Genomic DNA, 19,248 nt, shown 5'->3' on the forward strand with positions numbered 1-19,248 from the left:
CTATTCTGAGAAGAACTATTCTCTAGGTTGCTTTTAGGCATAGTAAGCGCATCATAATTGTTTCTGCGAGAAATAATTGTGGTGTGCCTTTGCTCTTTGGATTATAAGGAAGTTTTGTTGGCAGCCATTTGCCATGCCATTTATCATCATGATTAAAAAACTGGATTTTCACTTATAAAGTTAAATAGTAAAAAATTTGACTCCAAATTTTTGCAATAGAAAGTACTGCAATATCGGCCACAATATCAAATGCGTACAACAAGAATATCCTTGACATTCGCGTGGCTCACTTCACCCTCTGAGCCCTGATGGCCGGTATTTCAGCACTGCGTAGGCTGTGTCAGGAACCTTAACAGCAGGTATAACCGCCGGTATAATGGCATCCACATGGCTCTGTTTACAAATGCTGTTTCTAAGTAACAGCGTAAACCAATCAAATTAATTTTTGCATAAGGCGTGAGACTAGAAATCTTACTTCCATTTTTTACCATTTTAAAATATTTTCGTCTACTTCCTTCATTATAATAACCATTTTACCGAGACAGTATCGTGAAAAAATTGATTCGACTAGTTGGTTACTATGTGATGATAATTGTAATGCAGATGGAGAGTTATATGATACTACTTATAATTCTCCAGATTATTCTGAGTCATAAAATGAAAATAATAAACATGTGCTCGATAGATAAGATGCTACTTTAACGAGTTTTAGAAATTTTTAAAATATATGAATTTTTATGGTAAACCTTCTATTTTTGGACAAATAGCCCAGGGATACTGACAGACATTGGCAAAGGCCAGGGTTTTTAGGGTTAGAGATATAGTTGGGCCATGATCAGTTGAAATAATATGTTAACACCATATTGTTCAACATAGTCTTCTGTAGAATCACTAAATCTCTGGTCATTTGAAGCATCAGTTTTCGGGTAATTAGGTGAAATGTACATGCATATTTGGACACGATTTGAAAACAGCTACTACGGTTTCAATTTGATGACATAAACAGGGTTGCATGTTATTGCTTACAAAATGTTAGTCTGAGTTCCTAAATGGTTCAACCAATCATAATCTATTTCTGGAGTATAGATCTTTTACATGCAGTATGTGTAGGACATTGTCAGCTGTACATTCGGGCAGCGCTGATAACGTTTACTGAAACTATAGTTGGAATTGACCTTGAACGACGAACTCTGCCCACATGTCAATGGAATATTTTATGTGATATTAGTCTGCAAGCCCATTGAAATGATGATATTGTGATCAATAACGAAAGTAGAGGCAAGTGATAGTAATCTCTGATCTGTCTCGACTACAATTTAGTTTTGGTCTGTAGGATAACTGAGGAGTCCAGCTATGAGTTCTATTATGTAAGGTTTGTCCACTCATTGGTCAGCTGTTGTCAGCCACATATAATCTTGCAACTTGTGGTCTTTCACTATTTCCACTGTTACCAATTGGTAACATCCTGTGTGTATATGGTCACTTACCGCAGCGCTTCACACACACTCATTTGAATTATACCCCATATGTTGGTTCCCTCGTGATACAGTTTCAAAAGGAGACAAATACCAGGCTAATCGTATATGTAAATACGATTAGCCATAATGAATTTGATTGGCCAATACCACTAGTAAACAAATGGATAATGTAAACAAAGAGTTACATGACAGATTCCTCTGCAGAAATCTCGGCTCCAAATTCCATTCTATGTAGCTTGAAAAGTCTGTCTAAGGTAGGCAGACCAGTCTTTACCAAGGAGCCGTAGTTACGGGTCAGCGCTGGAAATCTGTTATAATAAGCGGCTAACTACATGATTCAGTCTCACGACCTGTCATGTGAGGTCATTGCATGAGCACTTTTGTATGGCAATATTTGAGTCAGGTCATTGGTTTAATGATTGGGAAACTAGTGGCCAGCACCTCATGCTATGTTAGCTAGATGAAGCGTGTGACATAATTCCTTTGCAGGACACTTGCAGTCACTGGCTGTCAGTCGCAGTCATGTCCATACCCACTTCACTAGCTAACATGTGACCTTCTATGAAGCATGAGGATATAGCGATCATATAGGTTTATATCGGTCTGTGGGTGTATAGCTGAGTATTTTAAAGGGGTGTTTCAACAACTTTAATACAAATGAGAATTTTTCACGTATTGTTATTAGTAAATGTGTCTGTTTATGGTGAAGTTGGCCATTATTGGTCTAAAGAGGTCAATATAAGCTTTCTGTTTGATATCCGTGTGCTACAGCAACTATTTCAAATTTTTGATAACATCTGATAAGTGTGTCCTCGAATTCTAAGCTTACAGCTGATAGCTTACAAGCATTTTCAAGGTTACCGCAATATTGGCATCATTGGCATTCCAGATAGACTTGCTTTTATCTTTTTGTTAGTTATGAAATTTCCACTTAAAACAGCAAGCATCTGGTTACAGCCAATTGGGTCCTTCCTGAGGTCTTTCAGCTCTTTATCGCAGCTGTTAGTAACAGTTGTAAGTGATATCAGTTATAGGATTTCACACACACCTCCCATCATTGACTATGAACTACATGAGAAAACTTGACCTTCAGAATGTCACTAGGCTTCCTTCATATTTTAGACTAAACTGGATGTCTGTAGGCTAGATATTCTAGAGTTCAAATATTTTTACATTTATTATATTAACTCGTTAAGCATAACTCAAATAAGTGCAGACGGAGTCGTCTGCTCATGATAAGCTCGACACCAGTATTTATCGATAATTTTGTAATCCCTTCATCACAAAGTGATATTGACTTTGCTAGGAACGCTGTTATAATTTGAACAACAATTCAAACAATAATTTGTCAACAAAATCTCCTGCTACTGACATAGCACTAATGACCATTCTATGTAGCTGCACATTTGGTATGCCGGTCAGGAGTACTTGGTTCGAATGACATCAAGTGCTCCCTGAGATGCAAGGGGGATAACCACTTGTTGTTTTCTTATTTCAATTATTAACAAAATTATATAATCACGTTTTAGACTCAGGTCTGTACTGGTCACAAATGACAAAAGGTCAGCCGTACTGTACGATGCCCTACAGGCTGCCGTCAATAGCCTGTTATTATGTGAAATAAAAATGGAATAATTAACGATACAGACATTTTGGTATTTGCATTAATTTAAAATATCTTCCACACCTTGACTCACCATTTATCTTGTGGCCGGCATGTTCGTTGTACTGAGTGAAAGGTGGTAAGACGAATAATATTAAACAGGAAGTAGTCATTTACTTTGGTCTCCAATCTCACAGGTACATAAAGAGGATTCGTAAAAACAGTGTGCGGCTGATAGCCAACTGGTGTCGACAGATACTCAAGGGACTTGTCTTTCTGCACACCCGTACTCCTCCTGTCATCCACCGAGACCTCAAGTGTGACAACTTCTTTATCAATGGACAATCCGGCAGGGTGAAGATAGGTGACTTGGGATTGGCTATCCTTAAGCCCCAGGACCACGCGTCGACTGTTATAGGTAGGAATGACCCAGATAAAATAAACCTCAAGTCCTCAAGATGTTTCTTGTAAATAGGGGTCTAGACAAAATTGGAAACCACAAAAGTTGTGCATCCACTCTCATAGTCAGAATCCTAGCACATTGCTGACAACCCAGCAAATAGTTTTTTTCTATGTCCCTCAAAACTATGTCCCAATTCTTATAAGGGGTAGCTCTATGCACCAATCCTTATAAGGGGTAGCTCTATGTCCCAATTCTTATAAGGGATAGCTCTATGCACCAATCCTTATAAGGGGTAGCTCTATGTCCCAATTCTTATAAGGGGTAGCTCTATGCACCAATCCTTATAAGGGGTAGCTCTATGTCCCAATTCTTATAAGGGATAGCTCTATGCACCAATCCTTATAACGGGTAGCTCTATGTCCCAATTCTTATAAGGGGTAGCTCTATGCACCAATCCTTATAAGGGGTAGCTCTATGCACCAATCCTTATAAGGGGTAGCTCTATGCCAGAGAAATTACACCTCATTAAAGATTAACTTTTCCAAAATTTTAGTAGTCTATCAAAAAGTATCGATATTTTTCTATCATTTGCTTGATAAAAAATATCATTGTGTCTTTGCTGTTTGAAGTGATCCGATTGCCAGGATGTTTCTAGATTGAAATCGATAAAACTTGATTGTGGTTAAAATGCGCAGAAGATAAATACAAGCGAAATGACGTCACTAGCTGTTATCGTCGCTAGAGTTGATAGTGGCTAATGCGTTCAAGTTGCCTGTTTACGCGGCTCTATTCTGTCCACATCTTTGCAACTATAGACGTCTTAATTACACTTTCACTTGATCGGAGCGTTTTAACCACGATCAGGTTTGTTGATTTTAATCTTGAAACCTCCTGATGGTCAAATAACCTCAAACATCCAAAACAATTGCAAATGATAGAAAAATACTAATACTTTTTGATAAAATCAGGGTTGGGAAAAACCATGGTTTCATGTAAAAACCGAATAAACCATGCTTTTTTGTTTAAACCGGTTTTCATTCTTTCAACCATTTTTTATGGTTTAAACCGGTTTTTAGGGTTTAAACCGGTTTATATAAATTGACCAAGGTTTTTGCAATTTCAAGTCTAATTAACATCACTTACTATAGCTGCATGATTGAGTATTGAACATACATATGTGGAATCATCTGTTAAAGATGGTACTGTGGGAGTTGTAATGAGAAAAGGCGAGAAAACATGGAAATTTCAGAATGAACCTCTAATCAAACATGATCGATGAAATACAGAGCAGAAATCTTATCACATAAAGTGAATATATTACATACAGCTCTATGTATAAGTAGGAATTTTAATCCCAATGATTAACTGTGTGGTACTGAAGGGCAGAGCACAGTGATCTACATTTACTAAAATTGAAGCAAAAAAGTTGTAAATCCGTAAGAGTGGTAGTAGTAGATACAATATGTGACTGAATATGTGCTTAGGTATTTTGGTCATATGATAAATTAATACAAGTTTTCCAGCTTTCTCTGTGCTCAGTCTATTTCTGACTTTTGAATAGACCCAAATGTTGATAATATCCGCTCAATACTAGCACTAGAGTTGATTTTTTGAAACACAAAATACTTGATAAACTGAATTCTAATAATCCAACTACTTTGGCTTGTGCCCACTAAATGAAATATTAGTTTGCAAATTTAAAGCTTTTGCCCAAAAGGATTTTATTGTTCTAATTTCTAATTATAAGTAATCCTCTCTCACTGGCCAGGCTTGAGAAAGCTTTCATTCATTATTAGAGACAATGATGGGATTAGTATATTTCACATGGTTTTCGTATTTCATCAGTCAAGGGATCATCATGTCACTTGATACAACCAATTGAAAATAAAATTCACTGATTCATTGTTGTGCTAGAATTTAATGTAGTTGCAACTTGAGCTCTACCACCACCTTACTACTACGTGCTAAATGAACTTCCACAGCTGATAATTATATAGAATTGCATTTCTACCACACAGGAACCATTTGGAGCCTAAAATATTATTTTTTCACACAAAAATAACGAAAAACTATAAAAACCGGTTTTTTGGCTGGTTTAAACCGGATTTAAACCCGGTTTAAACCAGGTTTAAATCCGGTTTAAACCAAGTCAACCCAGGATAAAATCTACAAAGGCTTTGTGCAGGTTCATGTTAAAGCTACAGAATCTTGCATCAATTTTCATAGAAGGGGGCTAGACAAATTACACCTTGTTAAGCCTTAGGACCTCACATCTATTAATATAGAAGGGCTAGAGAAATTACACCTTGTTAACCCTTAGGACCTCACATCTATTAATATAGAGAGGTTAGAGAAATTACACCTTGTTAAGCCTTAGGACCTCACATCTATTAATGTAGAGGGGCTAGAGAAATTACACCTTGTTAAGCCTTAGGACCTCACATCTATTAATATAGAGGAGCTAGGGAAAATCTACCTCTTCAGTATGGTATTTATTGATACTCTCAGCTACAAGTCACTAGAATTTAGCCAGCTGCAACTAGCACCTTGTCTCTCAACTATGCTGTTGCACATCTCTGGCTACACTTGCAGGAACGCCAGAGTTCATGGCACCAGAAATGTATGACGGGCAGTATGATGAATCAGCGGACGTGTATGCCTTTGGCCTATGTATGCTAGAGATGCTCACATCTGAGTATCCTTACAAGGAATGCACAAACCTGGGCCAGATCATGCGCAAAGTAACGAAGGTGAGCTCATGACATTCTTGCCTTCTCTAGCAATGAGTCACCAACATTACAGGTTGTGTTGATATGTCTGTACGTGAGAGATTGACCAGGATGTGGTATATATATGGTACTTAATTGCTTTCTGAAAATACGTCCCGAATTCTCATAAGCAAGATAAGGAATTGTTCATTTTTTGGTAAAAGACAGCACTAGACCTCCAACATTATATGTAGCTTTTCTGTAACTGAAGCGTATCTGTATAATTATACACGTATATTGTTTTATTGGTCAATGGCGCAAGCTATGATGCCTTTCATCAAATTGTATTCGATGGATGGTGTCAGTATTCACTTGAGTGATCGTTGTTAGTGTTGAAAACAGGACACGGGAAAATAATTGCCTGAAGCGTGAGAATTCTTTTGTGACTCGCTCATCACGCTATGGGACACGCTTACCCGTCTCTCGTAAATCCTTCTAGAAATCCTTCTTTGGTGCCACTAGCAATTTAGCCTGTATAAGAGTTTATGCCCTGCACAACTCTAGCTAACTTTCATCGCAGCAACACCTGTTTTAGTCAAGTAAAAATATATTTAAAAGTTTAGTTTTGCTCTAGGTACAGCATTAAATCACAGTCAATCACAGTGCCTTTTGGTAGACTAACAGCAGTAAATCACAGTGCCTTTTGGTAGACTAACAGCAGTAAATCACAGTGCCTTTTGGTAGACTAACAGCAGTAAATCACAGTGCTTTTTGGTAGACTAACAGCAGTAAATCACAGTGCTTTTTGGTAGACTAACAGCAGTAAATCACAGTGCCTTTTGGTAGACTAACAGCAATTGTATTGTTGATAAAAAGAATCGTCTCCTTCACATTATTAAAAGTTATAACTAAGAATAAATATAAAACATGTCACATCGAAATAAGCAACACTATTTACATTTCAAATTCCTTGTTTGATTAGCTGATCCTTTGGAAGCTAGTCATCGAACCCATGCGACTGCAGAGAAAGACTTTTCCAAGATACTTCAATGTTTGTAAATATTAATTATTTGTTGCATTGATTCGTACTGTTGCGTTTGGTATGGATTGCCAATTGAGAATAACGGATCATTGAGTGCGCGTGTGTATACATTTATTTCCTCTGACTGTAAAACTGCAACATAAAATGTGCATATTAAATGCAGGTATATAGTATGTACAATAAACTCAGCGTTACATCAAACCCAACAAGAGATAAACTCACATTTTTCTCCAAACCTTTCACAAACATGTGAAAGGTTTATGCAGAACCTTTCACATGTTTTTGTATTTATTGCTCGTCAACAATTATAAAAATGGGTGTTTCTATCAACACAACTTCTACACATATTTGGTTGAGAGAATACAAAGAAGTTCTGATATTCAAACTACAATAAAAATTATTAGTGTTTCATCCGATTCGCGCATAAACATTCTGTCTAGGTAAAAACATACTATATTAAACCAAACTCTGGATGAGCCTGTGAAATAACAGACTTTGGCTTCTTCTTCTAATATTTCCATGAAACATTGTAAATTATTTAATTATTCGACTGATTTAGAGCTTTGATAGTTTGCTTTACTTCAACCGACTTTGTAATGACGTCAGAGCATCAAATACTGTTACAAAACTTCTCCCTTTAAACTCATTTACTCTTCACTGAAAGTTGGTGGTGCTGAGCAACTTCTCACTGCTCCTGCTGCCAAATATCTCTGTTTGACAGATTCATTCAATCTTCTTGAATGCACCTGTCAGCTTCTAGAATTTAAGTTTATCCCGCTGCTGTCAAGAACTGAGTGAAGAACAGATATACTGTGTCGAGATACAGATACACAGCATTTTAATTGTATGTTATGTACGCGCGCCGGTACTTGCAGGGACTCAAGCCTGACAGCTTCTACAAGATCGATGACCCAGGAATTAGAGAGGTGATCATGCTATGCATTCAGAGGGAACCGAAAGATCGGTAAGGATATGGCTGCCTACCAGCCACTACCTGTCAGTTTCTATAGCTCCCTCACCTATCGGGTGCATTACCCATTTATAATGGCACTAACCGTCTGTCAAGTATAAGCAGGTGCTCTTATTCACTGTTACACAAGGACAGAGTCATTGCATAGTAAACGGACCAGCACTAGCCATTATATAATGCTAATGCATCATACAATACATCATACATACAATACATCATACAATCCAATAATCAAACTGGAATAATAGATATACCTTTACATCAATTTTCATGTAATTTCAATTTTCTCTACATATAAATGTTTTAACCTAACAAATGTTTGTCTTGCTTTATGATGTAATTTCCAACGTATGACATCCAAAATGGGTTGAGAAATAAATGGTTCTATAAGGAATAGTGAAACGAGCGGTTAGAAATTAAAAAATGATTAATTGAGCTCTTATAGAGCTTTAAGTTTTGGTATTTAGTTTTTTGCATAAGTATATATAATACATAAGTATATATAATACATAAGTATATATAATACATAAGTATATATAATACATAAGTTTTGGTGCTTTGTATAGCTCCCCGAAGTATTTATCATTACATTTTTGAGCTGAAAACCAAATTAAATCAAACGCAGTAAATTTTTCTTAAAATACTTACTCTGACATAGGACAGGCGGATGATGTCCACATACGAAGCGAATAATGGAAAGGATTAACTTTGTATGTCGAGGTTTGGCTTTGCCACAGCTATCACACAGTTTGTACAAAATTAAGATTTGGTTACAATAACTTCTACTAGGTGATAGTTGTTTAATCAGAGGTATCATATGCTAGTTGCTTGTCACACTGCACATCATAAATCTGTTGGTACTGTACATTGTTGGTCAAAGGTCAAGGCCATTTGAGGCAGCTGCTTTTGTGTTTTTATAATTTTCTTTCAGGTAAAATTTGATGAGATAAGTAATGACTAGTTGCGTCTGACACGCCGTTACTCTTTTTTATGAAGGCCTACTGCCGCGGAGTTGCTCACCCTTGACTTCTTCCATGACTGGTCAGTGCGTATGACCTGTTCATTGACGGACTCAGCCGATGTGCTTCGATTCAGGGTGACAGACGATGTGATTCGCTTGAGGACTGATCAGAAAAAGCAGGCTGAAGAGGTGCAGTTTAACTTCAACCTCAAAACTGACAACCTCGATGATGTTGTTCAGAAGTTGGTAAGCCGCGAGACACGTCCCTCACTTGTGCTAAATACTGAGCTGGAAGTTCACCAAATCTAATTATTATTAGGGCTGGCCTCACAAATTCTATTTCCTTGACAGCTGTACCAGTTGAACACTGGTAGAATTCAAGGCATAGGTGACAGCCTAGGACTTCATTAATAATCTTTTCTTTTGTCTTCAAGCCCTCAGCCTTTTGACAATTCATTTTGCATTCATTTGCATTACCTAGGTCAATTGCGGCCACTTGGATGAGGGTAACACAAAGGTTGGGAAAAAGAAGATGCTCGAACACATAGCGTACTACCGGGATCAGAAACAGATTCGCAGCCACTCATTGTCTGATGCTAACCAGTTTGAGCATTCCAGCGATTACTCACGCCAGGTTTCTGAGCCTCAAGCTTTGACTGGCAAGCGCAAAAGTGATGACCTAAGCGCTTCCAGTGGCAGCCTGGTCGGAGAAACTGTCACTGCTGGTGAACTGTCTAGTAAGCATACTGGGCCAAGCCAACCCGGAGTAAGTAACTATGTACATCGCTTCTACTTGTTGTCTTAGTGAGGACAGGGCTGGTTAATATCTTTTCCTGTCTTCTTGAAGTCAAACATCTGTTTGCAACTTTTTGCAATTTTCTGCATACCCTTAGAGATAATTTTGGTGGTTTCATCCAAACCTTCTTGTAAATCAAATCATCCACGGTGAAGGCATAAGGTTTACCACCTGGCGACCAAACTGAAGGCTCCCCAGTGCACAAATCCCCACCAAAGCTCGCAAATATCAGCCACATCTCTTCGTACTCAACTCAGAAAATTAATGTCGGTCTAGCTAATTCCTGTCGTGGTGTCTCGATTAACTCAAGCGTTTGTGAAGGAATAAAGGGAATATTGGCTTTGCTAATAATAGGTTGTCCAATCAGAGGCCGGCTTCAGCTGCATCGCTGAACCAACTTAGTATGACCCCTGAAGGTTTAGTGGTGGGGCACTGACTCAGTTAAAATTTGGCAACTCCTTTATCGGTTTTAAGGTTGAGAAGTTAAAAATAGAGTTGAAAATAAATCCTCACTGTCGCTATAAATCCTTACTCTAGCCATAAATCCTTACTCTAGCTATCCAAAGTAGACAGTTGGAGCCACAAGTAGACAGCCATACCAATATGACTTTGTGTTTGTCATTTACTTGCTCCACTACTCAGTCTCTAAGCGTTCCAAATGAATATAAATTGTTTCACACAAAAATTACCCTTGATAAAAGTAGTGTTATCTCCCCACAATCACCTTTGCCAAGTGTGTAGATTGCTATTGTCACTTCCTTCAAGGTTCATAACTTGTTTTTGTGCAAAAGTACAATTAGGAGATGTGGAAGAATGTTGCAGAAGTTTCTGAAAAAGTAGGGTTTCGGGCTGTTGTCCTTCCTTTTATTTTTTCATTTCACATAATGACGTGTCTGCTCTAACTGCTTCTGAATGAAGATATAAACCCCCGTGTTTTATTATGTTAAACCATTGCAGTGTTTTAACATGTTAAACCATTGCAGTAGTTTAACATGTTAAACCATTGCAGTGTTTTAACATGTTAAACCATTGCAGTGTTTTAACATGTTAAACCATTGCAGTGTTTTAACATGTTAAACCATTGCAGTAGTTTAACATGTTAAACCATTGCAGTGTTTTAACACGTTAAACCATTGCAGTGTTTTAACATGTTAAACCATTGCAGTGTTTTAACATGTTAAAACACTGCAATGGTTTAACATGTTAAAACACTGCAATGGTTTAATGATGAAATCGATGGCGATGCTCTCTTCAATATGCTCCTTTTCCACAAAAGACACTTCAAATCTGCATCGATTTTCATAATTTAAATCTTATACCAAAACCATTTGACTAACAAAATTCTACACGATTCTGCAGAGCTTTTAGATTAAAGACGGAGGTCAATAGACCATACCTACTTCTTGTTCCATTATCCCATTGTTATTAACATTGCGTATTAGGAGTTGTCTGTCACTGACCCTTACAGTCTTTCGGGGGCATTTAAAAATGGAATAAAACAGATTGCTAAACACTAGACTTTCAACAAAACTTTTGTATTTCTGCCTCAGCAATCAACATAATATTATTCCTTATACATGTATTATAAGAGAGCAGTAAACGATTTTTATGCAGATAGGTCATATCCTGTTCCACGCTGAACTGAATGTGAGCAGTTTTAAGTTAATTACTAGTTGCAAGGTTTATGTAGTTGGTCTTGCATTTATATAGGTTTAAACGTTTCCTTTAATAACGATACTCATGCTAGCCATGTGTAGAATTAATTACATACAAAAATAGGTCATGGCACTGGTTTCAAGAGTTCTGTCAGCATTGTCATTCAATAGTTCAATAGTTCAATAGTACTAGTCAGGTCAGCATGACTCAGCTTTTACATTCTGCTCGTCCCAATCTACACTCTATCACCATCACTCTACTACTTGTCTTTTATCTCTATTCCGTAAGGTCATACAAAATGTTCATTTGGATGGCTGTTGCGAAACATTGGAATATGCTTGCTGTATGCGAATCACGTTTAAATGCTTCATGAAATATCTCGCTAGACAATGTTGTACTCACGCCTCCTCTCCCATCTCCTTTCTCACGCTTATTTCTTGTATCCTCGTATCTTACTCTTCTCTTTCTCTCGCTTCCATTTCTTTCATTGAACATCTCTTCTATTGTACCCATGTTGCTGTCACCTTTATTTGGCTCATACAGGCTGGAAATGTAACCGGTGTGCAAAGGAAAAAGTCGGTTACTGCAAGTTCAAGCAAAGACTCGTAAGTGCATCTAGCGAACCAAGTAATTTTCATTCAATATGCGTATATCTCTATGCTAGTAGAGCTGTATGTTTGTTGAATCGCTGTTCTGGCCTGAGCTTCATCATTCTAACAGTTCAACCCTTTTGGTCAGGGAGCAACACAAAAAGGTGGAGAAGCGCAAGGTCATGGTCTTGATAGATGCTATAGGGACAGAGGATGGATCTACCGTAGTTGATTGTGAATTGCACACCGGGAAGGCGACAGTCACTTTCAGATTCAACTGCGATGAGGACAATGCCGCTGATATAGCTCAGAACCTGGTAGGTCTTTCCTCCGACCGTCCATTGGATATCGCTTCCGTTCTCTGCTGTGTAATCTTGTTTGTTTCAAGTAAAGATGTTGCTAGGCAGCAAGGTCTTGCAAGGTCCTGTTCATTTGCGTCTGTAAAACTCTCTCTTGTTAAAATCGTTTGCAGTAAATTAAGGCAAGAGCTGAGTGTGACATCGAGACGCTGTCTCAATTTTCTGTTCTCAAATTAGCAACTGTTTTCTCATTTAGAGTTAACTGCTCAGGTTTTAGGTGTATCTCCTCATTTACCAGACATGTTCGGAATCAGCTGAAAGGAGGCATTCATTACAAATTGAATCTTTGTTTCAGGTGGAGTACCTTCCTAGCAGAGAACAGAGAAAGCTCGCCGGAGATCAACTTGGCTACATCGTGGAAGTTGTCCGTTCAAACAAGGATCAGCCGGATGCTGCTAGAGCTAAGTATGAGCAGAAGTACAACATACCTTCATATTTGGGTGAGTAGTGGGCAACGCTGTCGCTTTTTCCTTACTTTTGACCTTTGATTGGCCTTGGTTCATATCTTTGTATTTTGCTCTTCTATCTTCTCCATCGAACAACTCTGCTATCAAAACTTTATCGTTATGATTTCTATTAGGCTCATTCCGGCTGAAACCGTAATTGGTGTGCAAAGGATTTTATATGATATGGTATCACCATGATTCATTTAGTTTAAGCAATCTCCATAGTTCAACATCTCGTACAGTTCTATATTTGTTTGCAGCTCACTCTGCTGACGTACAGGGCCACAGTCGCACTAACTCTGAGGTAGATTCTACTGATGCGAGTGATAGACACAGGTGCTGCAACAGCTCTGATGTGACGGCTGATGGAGTTGGTAAATTCGCTTTACCTGACAACCTGAGCCCACCTCTTTCGGTTGACGAGTGCTACACCCGAGATAGGTCAACCACCTGGTCAGCCACGACGAGAGTAATGAAGGAAGACACGAGGAAGGGTTCGCTTGGTGAGACCTCATCTGCTACTCAGCTGTCGACGGTAAGTGCTGGGACACCTGTATACTTGAAGGTTCACTATCTCGCAATTAAAATGCATTAGATATGCTTTCAAATTTCCTACACATAGGGTTATGCGTGGAGATAGGCGTGAGGCATTTGGATTTCAATTGTGTACTACTATCAGTCGTAGGACAAATTCGGTAGCCTTTCCCTGACTGAGGTAGAGGAAAGTATGTGACAGCGGAGTTGGTCTGTTGACAGAGGATAGTGCATGGTTGCAGATGCATTATTAAAAACTAGCCTGAGATCTATATAAATAAATTAATGTCTGTAAAATACAATGATCAAATGCTTGCTTTATAACGATGTTGTTTAGTGTGAGCTAAAAATGCCCTTATGGAATTCGTTTGTTGTTTGGCCATAGAGTATCATGTCAATCACTCATCACTGAAAGAGGCATTTTGAGAATAGCTCCAAGTTCATAAACTACACGTATTCTTATCATGTAGCCCATTCTACGATAGATGTTCATCGATGTTCTGTCACGTTGCAAGGGTATGTGTAAGGATTTTGAAAGCTCCCCCTATTGTTAGTTTCATGACTGTGACAGTGTTTACATTGCACTCAACAGCCTATTGAGTGAGGCTGGGCGAGGAGTCAAGTTGGCACGGTTGTTTCTAACTCCAACACGAGATTATCTCCAGCTTCAACAAATTTGTTTGAGTTGATCATATATATTCTGAACAATTACTTCTTAGACCTCATGATTGCGTTACAACAGTTGCTTATCTGTGTGACAAAGAAACTATGCCTTGTGGCAGTTAGGTAGGATGAGTATCTACAAGAGCCATATGAATGTTGCCTATTTCTTTACTTTTTCTCCATTTAGATTCATGGTGTGACTGGAAACCACATAGCGACCAGCAAGTCTAACTTTGATTTTCCTTGTCATATCTCAGAAGAAGTTCTGTTCGATGAAGGAATAGAAGAGGGAAAGGTATGCTCAATGTTGCACTCACTTCCTCGCCATACGAGGTTTTGACCTTTTGCCAGTAATTTATTCCACTATTTAAGTCCATTGTACATATACATTAAGTCTTTGAGGAGTTGTCCGCTCCACTAAACAACTTCCGCTCTAATTTCTATTGTCCCTATTATAGAGGTATCATAATTAATCCAATAGGTAATAATAAAGTGACCGATTAAAAAATTATGTTTGCGAAGTAGTCAATAAATAACAATATAGATATTTTTTGTTATTTCATAACTTCTATAGCGCTAAAGTACATTAGAAACAAATATATCAACCATCAGCATTTAAATTGACGAGCAGTTTCACAAATGCCGTTAAAGTCACTTTTAGTTACGCATTTGAAGTTCTCTACCCTCTTATTAGCATTATTATATGAATTTATCCGTATTGACTTTAACAAATATTAAAAACTTTTGTATCTCTGAGTGTTTGCATGGCTCATTTAGGCTGACTTCCTGTCTTGCTGTGTTGCAGGTAGAAGAGAAACTATTGCATAAAAAGGTTCTAAATATGAGAGAGTTGAGCAAGAGCATAGAGAACATCCTGGCTAGGGACCCACTTACTGGCCTTACAGATAAAGCCTACACGATTCCCCAGCACAGGTGACTAGCGTTTCATCTAGCTAGTAGCTAGTAATGTCTCTATCGCTGCATAGTCCTGCTTAACTTTTCTGTCAGGTCATCGAGCTATGTATGTGCTTATTTTGAAAAGGGCAGATGAACTTTCTTGCTGATGGAACAAGCATCTAATTGCTGCCTGTGCAAATCTTAATTTCTGTACTGCTCAGCTCAACACCTAGTCTGAGCGCATGAGCACAGCATCGAAGGCTAGTGTCGAGAGGAGAGGCTTGGCTATAGCATCAAGGACTTTATGCATAGACCTACTATATAGCTTTTCTTGCTGGCTTCATATTTGAGTAGTTATTTAGTGTGTTATTCGTCAACCATGAGTTGGACCTAACATGTTGCTTCAGAGTTCTGGTCGTAAATTCTTACCATGTCGTATGTTCAGCCGAAGCCTCACGTCTTCTCCCGTGGTCATCAGGAAGTATGGGTAAGGATAGCCATTGAGGCGATTGGCGATTCTTTGTTGTGGTTCCTGAGCTACGATTTCTTCTGGCAGCTCATAGTAGTGTTGTTTAACGCTTGTACTGTGCGTGAGTGGTGCATTGTCGTAGGACAGAACGCTAGGCTCACCCAAATACGTAACGTCATCCGCTAGCTTGTGTTTCACAGATCTTTAACGTCAACGCTTTGAAATCTTGGCTAGCTTCACGCGCTGTGTCAGCCATCCAATTCATAACTTGCTTTCGCTTGATCCAACTCTATTGCCCCTGTGGTGTTGCTGTGGCAAGCTTGATTTTGACACTTGGGCAAGCTGAACTGTTCAGAGTGACAACTTAATTACGTGCAGAGATATTGTAAAATAAGGCATTGTCTATCTTCAGGTGTAACTAAAGGATATAGAATACATAATTACAATTTATTATTTTAATTAATCTTTTGTTTAGCCGTATTCTTTATCTCTGCATTTCGTGTGCAGAAGTTAACAATCTGAGGAGATATAGTTCACCTGGACCTTGAAAAACAATAGTAATAATAAGTCATCACACATATTTGTATTTTTATGCTTATTTCCTCTCGAGTGTAAAATAAGGTAAATTAAGCAAATGTGCTCTAGTAGCATTCAACATCAACAGAGTAGGCAAGTGGATATTTTGATAGAAATGATTTAAAAAATGTTAAAAGCAGTTATTAAAATGGTATATTAATTTTGGTGAGACCATTTAATAGATATCTTCGATAAATCTAATTTTTCTGCTGAAATTTCAGATGTTATTAAATGAATGATAGTACTGTTGGAAGGCTGTTATATAGTACTGTTATATAATCATAAGCACCTTTTAGATGACTACACCGAGCATTTGGCTGGTAAATATGTATGATAAAGACTATGAAAATTAACCTATCAGAGTCACCGTATTTTAAAAACAGCAGACAATATAACGCACAATGCTTTAAATGTTGGTTTGCAACAAAATTCACATTATAGTTACCGGTATTTGATATAAAAAAATTCACCATGTCTCACTCTGCTGTGTTGTAGGTGCAAAATCTGTGGACATGTGATTACAAGCTTTTACAATCTCAAAAACGAGCAGTTGCGCGAGACCATCGCTGATCGTAGATCAGCCATCGCGAGACCGCCGTAGATTAGAATCTCTTCCTAAAACGGCTCAGGCGGGTCGTAGTTGTACAAGATGGCTTGTGTTTACACTTTCACGCAATCTCATTCGTCGAAATATTTTCACAAATATGCTTCACGCATTCAATAAAACCATGTCTATTGTTCTCACGCGGCTATTTTATCGCCATTGTAATGCTGTCACTTTCAGCACTGATATCTAATAAGTTATAACCTACCGTGAAAATTCGTTTAATTTTTTAACCTTAGCTCGAAGGAGTACATATCATTGTCTGATAAACATGACGAGCCTGTTGGTCACCTGTGATAATCGAAAAATGTTGCAGAAATTATTCGCGAAGTATGGTTCACATGATCAGATTACGACGAGACGATTAGACCAAGCCGAAACAAAACTGTAAAGTAGCGAGCATCTATATTTGATACGGGGTCTTCGGTAAAACCCGAAGTGTTTGTCATAAACTAGTGCTACGAAAAGTTTTATATTAAGCCTTTTATGGGCCTTTCAATTTACGTGAGAACATCACGTGACAAAATAATAACCAAATGTAATAACTACGTCAGAGAAATAAACTGATTCTGATCTACGACGGTTTCGTGATGGCTGCGATCAACTGTTCGTTTTTGAGCTCTTAAGAGCTTGTAATCACATTTCCACATATTTTGCACCTACAACACAGCAGAGTAAGACATGGTGAATCTTTTGATGCCAAATAACTGTAATGTGAATTTTGTTGCAAGTCAACCTTTAACAAAACATGGTTGTATGTATGCTTTTAAATTTTATCAAGGAATTAAAATTCAAATTGACATAATGTAACTTTTCAAAACATACTTTGAACATGTCTTCATAGAAGTGGTTTATATTCCCTTCTAAATAGATTTAAAAAATTTTAAAATATTAAAATTGTAAAAGTGAGCTTTTAAAAATGTAACTTTCAGGTTTTGTTATTGTGTTTAAGAAGTCAGAATGGTTGTTTTACTTGTTGCCATGACTCCTTACTGACTTGTTCACTTTCATTTTGAACCAACTCACCTCTATTTGTTTAATAACTTTTCTCTTCTGTCATCCATTTTGTTTTCGTAGATTCCAACCTTTCTTAGACCAGTTGAATTTCGTCTTCTATGCACGGCGCATGCATTTGTATTTATCATTTTAATATTAATTAGCAATATTTGTTATTGCGAAATCCTTCATAGTAGTTTTAATGTCCACAATTTATCATATCCCATTTCAATTCATTCACTCATAGAAACTTAAAGCGGATGTAGAGTTTTTGCTACATATCAGTGTAAGGCTGGCAATACTGTCAAAATGAGTTTGAAACTGTTTGAAATGACAGCTCTTGGAGCAAAAATATGTTTGTCTTTTGCAACCTTGATATGTCAAAATGCAATTCAACATTTTGACTTTATTCTGAGACAAAATGCGGAATTGCATTTCTATCAAGGAAAAGAGTACTGTTAGAGATACCTGGATTAAAAATACAAGATAACAAACTGTTCCACTAATCTTCATTGAAAACTTCATAGAAATCAAGCTCTCTTGCATGAAATTGTCTTGCATGGACGATTGTTTTTTTACAACAAAAATATACGTAAATTGTGCATCTAACTGTTTGTGAAGAAGAAAAAAAAATTATTTTCATTGTGCTAGTTAATAACAGTGCATTCCTAGCCCATAAATGATTGTAATAACTTTCCTCCCGATAAAGTGGAAATTGTGACAAGTTTTATTACTATTGTAGTTATTTATAACCGAAGAGCTAAAATAATTCTTTCTACATTTATCAGTTTCGCTGTTGAGGTAATTTGCCAGTAAATGATTTCAATTGATATCGATAGCTGAATGATGAAAACTTACAACTTATTTGTCAGTCTGGTTAGTTTTCTATGAGGCTAAGATACTATTACCACAATTAGTAGTAGATTTGCAGAAAGTATCTCAAGCTTCAGATTTATTTAATTATTCAAATAAGTAACCTTCATGTTAGTGCCGTTACTGACATAAGGATCTTTAAGGCTACATTCAGTGTAACCTTCTACAATTTATAAGAGAATGAAATACGATTATGCTTAGAGGTAGATTCAACAAAGCAAGATCTTCAAATGAGCACACGGTGTAAAAGTCATCTCTAGAGGATGAACGTAGAAAAGGCGGCTTTGCTAATCAGAATCGACAATAAAAGTGAAGAAATTTGTTTGCATCACTGACCAACTTAACTGGCATTGTAACTGACGCAGAGTAGGGTTGCTATAGCTATTAGTAATGCTAACCTTATTTTCCGGCTTGTGATGTTACCTGCAAGACGCCTCCCTAGTAGCCTGTCTTCACCCTAATGTTAAGTTTTAAAGGGCTTGCTTATTCTAAATGGATAACTAGTCTGTGTGTGCTTATAGGACGCGACAACTCTCATTCGCCGCGAGAGTCGATGGGGAGCTAGCAAGCCCTAGCGATTCTTATGGCACGAACAGCACTGCATTATCAAGTGAGTCAACTACC

General features: G+C 37.6%; 1 protein-coding gene across 2 annotated transcripts in view; it reads left to right on the forward strand.

Annotated features, from left to right (window-relative positions):
• LOC137394900 (uncharacterized) overlaps nt 1–19,248 on the forward strand; it is a 35,261-nt gene that overhangs the window by 13,755 nt on the left and 2,258 nt on the right. The window contains exons 4-16 of one of the 2 annotated variants that reach the window (XM_068081678.1): nt 3,279–3,499; nt 6,077–6,234; nt 8,110–8,198; nt 9,201–9,411; nt 9,647–9,931; nt 12,161–12,222; nt 12,356–12,524; nt 12,862–13,006; nt 13,273–13,547; nt 14,397–14,504; nt 15,015–15,142; nt 15,552–15,593; nt 19,146–19,234. In XM_068081678.1, coding sequence (XP_067937779.1) covers nt 3,279–3,499; nt 6,077–6,234; nt 8,110–8,198; nt 9,201–9,411; nt 9,647–9,931; nt 12,161–12,222; nt 12,356–12,524; nt 12,862–13,006; nt 13,273–13,547; nt 14,397–14,504; nt 15,015–15,142; nt 15,552–15,593; nt 19,146–19,234 — 1,982 coding nt within the window. The remainder of the gene's footprint in view (nt 1–3,278; nt 3,500–6,076; nt 6,235–8,109; nt 8,199–9,200; nt 9,412–9,646; nt 9,932–12,160; nt 12,223–12,355; nt 12,525–12,861; nt 13,007–13,272; nt 13,548–14,396; nt 14,505–15,014; nt 15,143–15,551; nt 15,594–19,145; nt 19,235–19,248) is intronic. The other variant, XM_068081679.1, reaches the window with a different exon arrangement.

The sequence above is a fragment of the Watersipora subatra genome, chromosome 4 (assembly GCF_963576615.1).
Source record: "Watersipora subatra chromosome 4, tzWatSuba1.1, whole genome shotgun sequence".
NCBI lineage: Eukaryota > Metazoa > Bryozoa > Gymnolaemata > Cheilostomatida > Watersiporidae > Watersipora > Watersipora subatra.